Genomic DNA, 11,182 nt, shown 5'->3' with positions numbered 1-11,182 from the left:
GGGCCGTGGCCGTGGCCGTGCCGCCGCGTGACGCGAGGAGGCCGTGAAAACCGGTGGCAGCGCAAAACGTACGCGGTCCTGAGCCGCGTGGCTTTTGACGGTCACCTTGACAGGGCTTTGGCACGAGTGGAAAGGGCAATTTTCTTCCTCCGTGTGAAACGAGGGGCGGTTTTGTGCTGTTAATTCACCTGTCGGGGCTCTTCTGCTTTGTTCTGCTGCCGTGCGTATCGTTTTAGGCTTTGATCTAGACCTTAAATTAGTACACGCACATCTTTGGCAAGAGTATTACCGTTGGTGAAAGTGAAGCTTTAGTTAGTAGTTTAATAGCAAATAAAGTTGCTTTTCAGTTTGTCTTAGAAGTCACGTATTTACTTACATTGTAATTTCAGGTTAAGTGTGCCTGAAAGTACACCTTTCACAGCTGTCTTGAAGTTTGCTGCAGAAGAAGTAAGTAGAAAGCAATGATGTTGTTCTTTAACTTTTTGAACATTTCTGAAAGCAAAAGCTTTTTAATTGTAAAATGCAATGGTTAATTTGGCACAAAGAATGCTCTTGTTAGGTACACATGGACACAAGCTTTACTGGTGTCAGTGTGGGCCTGTCAAAACTTTCAGAATCCTAAACTTAGCAATTCTCACACAATTTACGCATCAGCAGCAGGTATTGACACACTTCCTGTTCTTCTTTGCAATTAAATTAAACCATTTTGTATCAGTATTAAAAATTTATGACAGTGAACATAATTAAAAGATACTGCTATTGGATATTTAATATTTTAAATTGCTTATGTAGAATATCCAGAAAATTCTTTATAATTATTCAGGAAATTCTTAAACTCTTCTCACATTCAGTTCCAGTAATCTCTGACGTTGGAAGATGTTTTGATTATAGAAGATACTAAAATTAGGCGTGTGGGCTGGATTCAAAAAACAGACCTAAGTGAATAAGACTCGGATAATGTGTTGTTTGGCTTCTGGGTATTTGATCTTTCACATGGAATCCAAAACCAATAGGTGCCTAAATTGCCTATATAATGTATTTGAAGAGATGCATCCTGTTTGTTTCAGATTAAGTGTACAAAGATTAAGATATGTTCATCTGGGTGTAAACAGTAAAATAAAATGCTCAAAAGCATGATGCCTTTTTTCATCTAGTCGGCAAACAGATTCAGCTGAGCGTCTGTTCTTGCAATTCCCCTTCTGTCTTTTTAGGAAAACTTGGGAAATTTTGGGTTATTGAAAATTTCATTTGTTCAAGCATTGTAATTGTAGTAAAATAAATAATTAGGAAGAATAATGGACTACGTGTCTTGAGTCTCCGTATGTTGTTAGTGTTATACCACTATGTGACAGAAGTTCTTAGTGGAAACACAGCTTGTGGGGGGAGGTTGTGCATTGTTTGTTTGTTGTAACTTTGCTTGAACAGAACAATATACAGAATAATAAATGCTGTTAAAGATATTTGCTGATTTAATTGCGCTTTTTTACTATGTTTTTTTCCGAGTTATTTTTAATCTGAACTAATGCAGCTGTTCCCACACAACCCATACATAGAGACCTAGACTGAAAAGTCTAACAGACTAGTATGAGGGACCAGGAAAGATTGGAGTGGGACTGAGTAGTTGGAGACACCAGGAGTGAGGGGCCACTTCTGGTGGGAGGGTTGCCATCAAACCTGTTAACTTTACCTACTCGTGGAACCACAGTCTTAGTTGGTGATAGGGTCCTCTGTGAAATGGATTTAGAGAAGAATTAATTACTTAAATATTCACATTTAGCAAACCATTCTTTTATTTGAGCATCCATGGGAGTTTTGCTGTTTGACCTCAGACCGCTCTGGATCAGCACAGTTTCATAGTGTAATTGTAGATGTGTTTTGGAGGCTCACAAGAAAGATTGAAAATGTGTGATGGAATGTAAAAGAGCCCAGTGTTGTTAATGCTCACTAGAGTAATTCCATTAAATGCCTATACAATAAACATTTTCTTTTAAAGAAAATAGAAAATACAAGGAATACTTTATTAATTCTCCTCCAAAACAGTGTGAAGCACTTTTGTATTAGCCTGTGTCAGTGTTGAATAGAAATTAATAACATGAACATATGGTTGATCTTTCAGAATATGGCACTGGTTTTAGTTGTCATTGCTGATGTGTTACTGAAGCTTTTTACATCTCTATGAGACCAGGCAGTACTAAATGCTTGTAAACAGAGCAAAAAAGACTGCTAGTAATGAAGCTCCTTTGGTCCTTTGTGAACTGGCATTGAAAAGAATGAGAGAGAATTTTTTTCTTATATAAATGTTTTTTGTTCTTGAACTGCATAGCTTAACATTAACTTATGCTGTTATTGTGATTCAGATACCAGTACCTTGTATGAAACATTTCACAGTACCTTGTATGAAACATATAAGGAAAAGATCAAACTATAGCCCTGGATTTTGGACAAAAATGTTAGTTGGTCTCCTGGGGAAGTGCATTATCTCCTCAGTGATTAAAGCTCTTGGGATAGAGAAGGATTTAAGTTTCAGCTGTTTAGCCTTAGCAAGTTTCTACTGAGTTGTTTCTCAGAGTCTTAAGGTTTGGCTAAATCATAACCAGAATTTCCCTGGAACAGTAGAACCATGATGTAAAATCGTCATCTTATATATTACGTTTCAGTCACAGTGCTTTGTCAAAGATTACAGTTTTCTGAATTACTTTCATTGCACAAAACAAGATGTGTTCCTTCTCTTTTTTTTTTTTTCCTTGGAAATAACAGAAGCATATAACAGATTTTTTTCTGTCATCTCTAGCACATCACATAACGTGAAAGTTCATTGTACACAATTCACGATTGGCAGAGCTGGAAGTGAAAGAAAACTGGATCATTAAATGAGGAGGTCTCAGGAAGTCTCAATCATTTGTAGCAGTCTCAGCCCTGCCCCATATATACATTTTGGCAGTGATAATTTGAATAATGCAAATTTAACTCTTTCCTTATTTTTTATTTTCTCTGTTTGTCTTACAGGCTATGTATAAAAATGTAACTTGAAATGTAGAGTATTGGAAACGCTACTCTCTTTGGTTTTTATCTATTTACAGTTCTTTCCACAATTGTCACAGTTTATTGAGACAGTGTTAATGTTCTCTTTTACAATGTGTGGTATCTATTGGGTTTTTTCCTTCATCTGTTAGAGCTACTTGGTATATATCTGAGGTGTACATATGCACAATACTTACAAAAAACCTTTCTTACATTTGTGGAATTATTACTAAAATAGTCATCCATTTCCATTAAATAAAGTTAAATTTTATTCTTTCATAAACATGTATATTTTTGAAACTACTATTTTGTTAATCTAATGTTACTCTTGATAGATTGGTGCTAAAATACTGTGGTTTAATGCACTCACCTGCTATTCATTGCACAAAAAGGAGTTGAGCTTATACTGTAAAGGATTTTTGTCATCGTTGTAAAAAGTGAGAAAGCGATATTGCAGAAAGGAATTATTGCAGCCTATCAGTACTTAAAAGGGGCTTATAAGAAAGATGGGGACAAACTTTTTAGCAGGGCCTGTTGTGACAGGGCAAGGGGGAATGATTTTAAACTAAAAGAGGGTAGATTCAGACTAGATATAAGGAAGAAATTTTTTACAACGAGGGTGGTGAAACACTGGCACAGGTTGCCCAGAGAGGTGGTAGATGCCCCATCCCTGGAAACATTCAAGGTCAGGTTGGACGGGGCTCTGAGCAACCTGATCTAGTTGAAGATGTCCCTGCCACGGCAGGGGGGTTGGACTAGATGACTTTTAAAGGCCCCTTTCAACCCAAACTATTCTATGATTCTGTGATATAATTGTTGGTATATGATTTTCATCTTTTCCTTATAGTCTGACTGTAGGTAATGATAAATGTATTTCCTGGCATTGGAGAAAATAAGTTTTGTGGCAGCCTCAGTTATCAATTTAAAAGGTTTTTAAAGCAAACAATCTCTTTCTTTAAAGAGTGTGAATTTGGGGTTGGATGTTACCCAATTTGGTTTCAAAGCAAGCCGGGGTTTATCTACTTAATACAGAACTTCTTTGCTTGAGGAAAGCACAACTAGTGAATGCCATTGAAAGGCATGGCTGAATTGACTTGTTCAGCAAATGGGAGAGCTCTGCAGTTCTTCCAGGGAAGCACTCGCTGTTAGCATTCATAGTTAGCTGCTCTTTTTCTTATGCAATATAGAGAGGAGGATGAAGTGCTTTGTGAGGAGCTTTCGCTGATACTTGCTCGTTGCTGAGACACCAATCTTTCATCTTAAGGGTTGTTCATTGTACTAAGTAGAGGAAGCCCAAGGAGCAAACTTTGGTCCTCAGACCAACCAAGTAGCACCGATTGACTTGCACCCATCCTACCCTTTCTGTCCTGTGTGGTCCAACCACATTTAGATAGTGCAGGATTTTTCCCTGGCCCTGCCTGGCTCCCTCTAGTCCTGAGAAATAAGTATTTTTGGCTTCCCCATCTCAGTTCAGATCTTCTGAAATAGTTTGAAGTCTGTATGCAATGCAACCCTGAGTAGGGCTTTTCATATTGTAAAACTGACCGCGTATGATGTCCACGGAGGTGGGGTACCATGGAGACACATGGTGGTGACTGAAGGTACAAAGCCTGATTAGGCTGGTGTCAGAAATCTGAGGAGGGAGCCAGATCTGATGCAGTGCTGTTAGTGCTTCCTTCTGTAAGCAAATCCTGGAGTGAACTCTTCTCTTGGAGCAGTGCAGTTGGAAAGGTCCCAGTAGAGCCAGGGAGAAAGCTAGAAAATTGGTCAAAATTAGCCAAGAGTAGCTCAAACTAATTCTTGTTTAACTCCTGTTAGACGTAACAAGTATGGTTCTTAGAAGTTCATTTCCATACATGTTTTAGGTATTCCTTTATTTAGTATAATAAGAACTAATATTTCTTAACTTTGCAGATGCTTAACTTTTATATTTTATCTAATGAATAATAATAATTGGATTTAATTAGTTGTTTAGTACTGCAGATTTCGCATTCTGCATTGAGGTGTCTGATCAACTTTGACTTTAAACCTTTATTTTGCTATGTCTATAAATATAGCATAAATCCGAGGGGAATATTTTCTCATAATTTTTTTGTACACGAACAAGCTAAAATTATAATTGCTTTGAATATTCCCCATATCTTTTCTGTTTTAACTATGTCTCTTATGTTATTTTGTCCTTTTCCTTTAGTCTTATTTCCTTTATGTCTTAATTCCTTTAGTTCAAAGTTCCTGCAGCAACAAGTGCCATTATAACAAATGGTAAGAATATAGTTTATATATATATATAAAAATAGTTTTTATATTGTTGTTTCAGTGAAGGGGTATTGATAAAAGCAAAAGTGTGTTTTCTTTCACAACCTCTACAGACTGCAAACTGAATTTAATAATATCGTAGATTTATTTAAATAGCTTATGCATGGGGTGAAGGTATTAAACCACTAGTATTATTAATTTGGTTTTGTCCTAAAATATAGCATGGGTTTTCCGTACTGAAGGTTTCTTGTTAGCTCCTATGATAAGACTAGTTTTGATTATAGGAAATAGCTGCTAGAAGACCTGATGTAATAATTATATTTTGTTGGTATATTATGTTTTTTGAGCTGTAAGTTTAGTGTAGTAAATTGTATTATGTCTGTTTCACCTTTCCCTCTTTTTTTCTCTCTTTTTTTTTTTTCCTTTCCTTTTCTAGATGGAATAGGAATAAACCCTGCACAGACAGCAGGTAAGTTATTATTTATGAGGCCCAGTATTAAAAACCTCAGTTGTTTTTCTTTTAAACTAATGCATAGCACTTGGGGTTGATCTATATTTTAAGTTTTGATTTCTTAAATGGGAGAAGCATTACCCAGTAGTTGGAAACTGCGGTCATTGTAGTGTGTTAAAGGTTAAATCCACAGAACTATTGTTCAACATTTGTTTATTTAGGTCTGTGAAAAAATGAGGCACTTCTGATCTTCAGGGCTTAGCTATTTAGTGTGCAGTTTAAAAGAGCAGTACTGTATTACATGTTACTGAAATAACAAGTAATAGCTGTATTTTTTCCTCACTATACCTAGTCCAGTAGTATTTGCTACTTTAGCAGCACTTCTGATGACATATGTTTAAAAAATAATACTCAGTTTTAGAGGAGGAACTCTAGGTGCTTTGGAAAGCATGTTTTCAAGAAGAGAGGGTTTGCTTGCCGATAGCCCTGTTGATCTCACCAAGGGATTCTGGGTGAGAAATCTCTGATTTCAACTGTGGAGGCTTGCTATGAGACAAGAGTTTCTCTCTGTCCCAGAAAAGTGTAAAGCTTTTCCCCATCACCTCCTGAAATACATGGAAATGTAGTACAGATGTTGAATTGTACTAATAATGGTCTGTTGTCTGGAAGCATGCTTCATGGACTTCTTCTTGGAACGCTATACTTTTAAATTAATTTGGAAATTATGACAGTAATCTAATCTCGATCTATTTGAGACGAGAGTTATGGTGGAGTTGCAGTATCTTCTTAGGGAAGAAATGTTCATAACTTTCTACTATGAATATGAGCCGACAGTGTGCCCAGGTAGCTAAGAAGGCCAACGGCATCCTGGCTTGTATCAGAAATAGTGTGGCCAGCAGGACTAGGGAAGTGATCGTCCCCCTGTACTCAGCACTGGTGAGGCTGCACCTCGAATACTGTGTTTAGTTTTGGGCCCCTCACTACAAGAAAGACATTGAGGTGCTGGAGCGTGTCCAGAGAAGAGCATCTAGATAGGTCTAGAGAACAAGTCCTATGAGGAGCAGCTGAGGGAACTGGGATTGTTTAGCCCAGAGAAAAGGAGGCTGAGGGGAGACCTTATCGTGCTCTACAGCTACCTTAAAGGAGGTTTGTAGCGAGGTGGGTGTTGGTCTCTTGTCCCAAGGAACAAGCGATAGGACAAGAGGAAGCAGCCTCAAGTTGCACCAGGGGAGGTTTAGATTGGATATTGGGAAAAATTTCTTCACCGAAAGGCTTGCCAAGCCTTGGAACAGGCTGCCCAGGGAAGTGGTTGAGTCACCATCCCTGGAAGTATTTAAAAGACATGTAGATGTGGTGCTTAGGGACATGGTTTAGTGGTGGCTTGGCAGTGTTAGGTTAACAGTTGGACTTGATGATCTTAAAGGTCTTTTCCAACCTAAACGATTCTATGAAACTATAAAATAATAAAAATGGCTTTAGTGCTCGTGAAACACAGTCATCCAGTGAAAACTGTGAATCTAATTTTACTCCTGCTTGCAAATGCGATGAACAGTTGATGGAGACTTGCTGCTTCTGGGTTTTTTTTGTATGAAACCTGCCAGGTCTCATTCATTTGTGCCCTGTGTCTGCCAGTTGTTATTGAAGATACCACACCATTTTTTTTCAGATCTAAAGAGGCAATAAGAAAGCAAGGTGTTATCAGCATACTTAGCTATGTAAGATAAATAGTATAAAGTAAATCCTTGCAGAGCCCATAGTAGTATCTGATGGTTAGAAGAGCAGTTGCTTGACATTAGTTTGGGGAATTCCTTGGAGTTGTAAAAGGAACCATTTAAGTGTAGTGACCCATTTCTAAGGTCTGCGATTGCATCAACAACATTTGAAAATGAAGATCAAGTGAGCGTTTGGCTTTCTGCTCCACTGGAGGTTTCCATCCTTCCTGGGCTTGCCTTAGGACACGTGGATTATGGTTTGACAGGTGTACTGCCTCAGGCAGACTCCTCAGCTGATGCTGTGCTCATTGTGATCCCATGGCTGAGTGTATTAAAAACAGATAATAAAACTAGTAATTTAGTGTAGCTACTAGATCATCACCCACATGTAAAGCCACATTTTCACATGACCACTCAAGAATACTTAGGCAAAACAGGTAAAAGTCAGTTGCTTAAGTTAGGGTATACTTAGGCTGTTTCTCTTCCTCAAAACTATACTTTCATTTTGTATTATGTAGCTCAAATTAGTTGTAGCTTAATCCTGCAAAGTAAACGTATTTAGGACTACTTGATTCCTGAATGAAAACATCCATATGGTAGTTCATCATGCTTGCAGCTATGCATATTGAATTCACATATCCAATTGATTTGCTTTACCTCTCCTAAATGTTGAGGAATTATTCAGTAGTAGTATAAGAAAGCATCTCATAATTGAGGATCAGGTAAATCAAAAGCATCTAGATGCAAAATGTTTTCATCACAGTCTTAATTTTATCTGCAAATGTAACGTTAGGCACATGGATTGCACATGGATTATTTTTTTTTAACATAGAAGGTATCATTGCCCTGACAATGCTGTGTAATGTTGCCCTTAAACTGGGGAAAAAAAAACCAACCCAAAAAACAACCCTCCCCCCCAAAAAACCCCAACCAAAAAATTACTTACACCAAACCCAAGACCCAGACCAAACTCCCTCCTCAGTTTACAAGTAAACATATATAATTTAGATATAACTTTATGTTCAGCCTTATTAGTTGATAAATTGATAATCGCAGAAACTTGGTAGGGTAAAATGTACTTTTTTTTTTTCTTTCTTTTTTTCCTTTTTTTTTGCATATATTAAAGTTCCTGTAGATTGAACAGTCACTTTAGTCTTCAAAAACTTCCCAAAATAAGATGATCTAGGAATAAAATCTTAGTAATCCTTGGGGATTTCAGAGGTTTTGTACTGTTCCACTATTTCCCCACCTTTCTGAATAAAAGTACTCCTCAAGTATGGCTTTCTTTCTCCGTACGTGATTCCACGGAGGAGGGGAAATGAAAGCTGAAAAAGCTAGGCTTAGTACTTAATTCCTGTATTGATTTCAATTTTAAATCCTTGATAGTTCAGGGAATAGTATGCCATAACTTTTATAAGATGCTGTGATATTAATGATGGAAGCAGACTGAGAGGTGGGGTTAACTGCTGTCTGCATGAGATGCAGCTGTGGCCTGTTTTAAAATTTTAGAGTTTTATGACGGCCATTGTAATATGGATACTTTTTATCTAGATCGGTAAGCTTAGTTCTCTGGTTTGCTGGTGTGACAGATTTGTGTACAGTGGATTTTGTAGATCTCTTCAGTATGTGGTCTTGGCAGATCTCTAAAAACAGAACGTCTTCTGATAACACATTCTTTTGAATTGATTTTCTAAAACTTGTTATGTTGAATAAGCAGAATGGTCTCGATCCCGATTCATGTGCCAGAAGAGTGAAGTTTGAAGAAGGGTAGCTCTGTTCCAATATGCTAATAACCTGAACAAATGTTAAATATCTTATTTTTTTATGAGAGCACTCTATATCTGTGGGGTGCTTGGGAGAGAAATACAGTTACTCTGTTTTTACAAGTCAACGCAAAGGTGAATGAGAATAGGTAGATATTATTAAAACCTGATATTGTAGAATTTCATATAGTCTGTTTCATGCAGTAGCAGTATGAAGTTTAAAAAAAAAGTTCAATATAGTAATTAAATAATGCATCACTTTTAGCAATGTGGTTTCATTTTCAAATGTTACATTTAGTAGAAGAAAATAGCAACATGAATGACAATCCTGAATACATGCAGAAAATATTGAGACGTCTGAGTATTAGAAACTTCTAATTTTCAAACTATGTCCTCTTGAAAAGGCTATCATGATTAAGACTATACAGTATTAAATATGAAGGTCAAGATTTTTTTATGGTAAAATGAGACTTATGCTTGGATATGTGGAGAGCCTTCCTAAAAGAAAAGTACAGTTGAGGTTCTGAAGTTAGAGGCAGATAAATACTGAACCAAGGAGAGAATTAAAAATGAGTACATGCATGAATTACCTCAAGATAAAAAAATAATTATGGAGAAGTAAAACTTAATTTCCTGGTCTTGAAATTATGATGGCATGTAAGTGAAATCAGACATTCAAGTATGGAACTGCAAAGTTTGAAAGGTGATAGCTTGCAAGTCTTATTAGATGACTTTGGGTCTGGTATTTCTATTTAAAAATAAGAGCTCTTTGGAGTAAGAGGGATAAGATGAAATTCTATGGAAACATAAAAAATACATTTCTGGTATATTAGAGGAATTACTACAAAAATGTTAAACACTGACCTAACATTATTATCCTTTAAATGCTTATGCTTGTTTAGGTAACGTTTTATTTGGTTGGTTGATAACACATTCTGTTTTGTTTGTTTGTTTAGGAAATGTATTTCTAAAGCATGGTTCAGATCTACGGATTATTCCCAGAGATCGAGTTGGGAGTTCTTAACATCTGCTGAAAGTTTTGGAATAAGTGACGTTGCTTTGCAGTAAAGATCTATTTATTTTGGAACTCCAAAATGCAGCTAATGAATTGGCCTTTTTTAAAGCTAGCAAAAATGACTTCCCAGGATTTTATTTTTTTTTTAAACAAAGATAAGGTTTCATTTTCTTGTTAAAATATATTAACTCGTGCACAGATTCTTCCTTGACTAGTAGAAGAATGGGCTGATTCCATGTTATGTTCGTGGAAGAAAGATGGATTTCTCTATAGGTGTTACTGGTACCACAAGGGTAAACACACAGCCACAATCAATAGATATTTAAAATATTGGATATTGTTTAACCTACTTTGTGGAAGGGGGAACTGTGTTATGATTTTGCTACAAAGAAATTGTTCCTCCTGAGTGCTAAAACTTTTACTTCCCCCCCCTCCCCCTTTATTTTTTTCCTAAACTTACTTCCATGTTCAGAGGAACAGTTTTCACATAGTTCAAATATTAAGCTCAAATGGAAGGAAAATTTCAGGGGTTTATTACAAAAAAGTAAATAACTGCCAAATGTTCCAAAGTAATTGTAAGATTTAATTGCTGCAAATATTTTAGGTAAAGGAGAAAACAGAGGTTTCTATGTGTTAAAACTTCATTTGACGTATTGTGAAGTTACAAAAAATGCAGTTTCAGAGAATTTATGAGACCTAATCTCCTCACTTGAAGTGCCATCAGCTGACAAGGATTGCAGCATAATTTGGGAATGTGTAGGTACTGGTCAAATATGTCATTCCTTTTTCAGTAAACTAATAATAGTTCTTTCTAAAAGTCTTGTTTTGTTACCGCGTGTTAAATGGGAAACAGCGTAGAATTCACTGAAATATTTGTGTTCAGATTATATGCTTCTTGTTTATAAATTGCCAGGGGTAAACTATCAGTTGTGTATTTTAATTAGAGAAATTGCTGCTTTTCTTG

The 11,182-nt window shown here is 36.6% G+C and overlaps 1 protein-coding gene across 1 annotated transcript; it reads left to right on the top strand.

Moving 5' to 3' along the window:
* Window positions 1-389: 389 nt before the first annotated feature.
* Window positions 390-10,227, top strand: UFM1 (ubiquitin-fold modifier 1; the record flags this gene model as incomplete). Its single annotated transcript, XM_009577968.1, has 4 exons — window positions 390-447; window positions 5,244-5,283; window positions 5,714-5,746; window positions 10,160-10,227. Coding segments are annotated over 4 exons (199 nt in total), but the record flags the coding sequence as incomplete, so codon positions are not given.
* Window positions 10,228-11,182: the final 955 nt, after the last annotated feature.

This window comes from Fulmarus glacialis, unplaced genomic scaffold, assembly GCF_000690835.1.
Source record: "Fulmarus glacialis isolate BGI_N327 unplaced genomic scaffold, ASM69083v1 scaffold22655, whole genome shotgun sequence".
NCBI lineage: Eukaryota > Metazoa > Chordata > Aves > Procellariiformes > Procellariidae > Fulmarus > Fulmarus glacialis.
The sequence above is the reverse complement of the archived record's forward strand: the minus strand, read 5'-3'. Positions and strand labels throughout refer to the sequence as shown.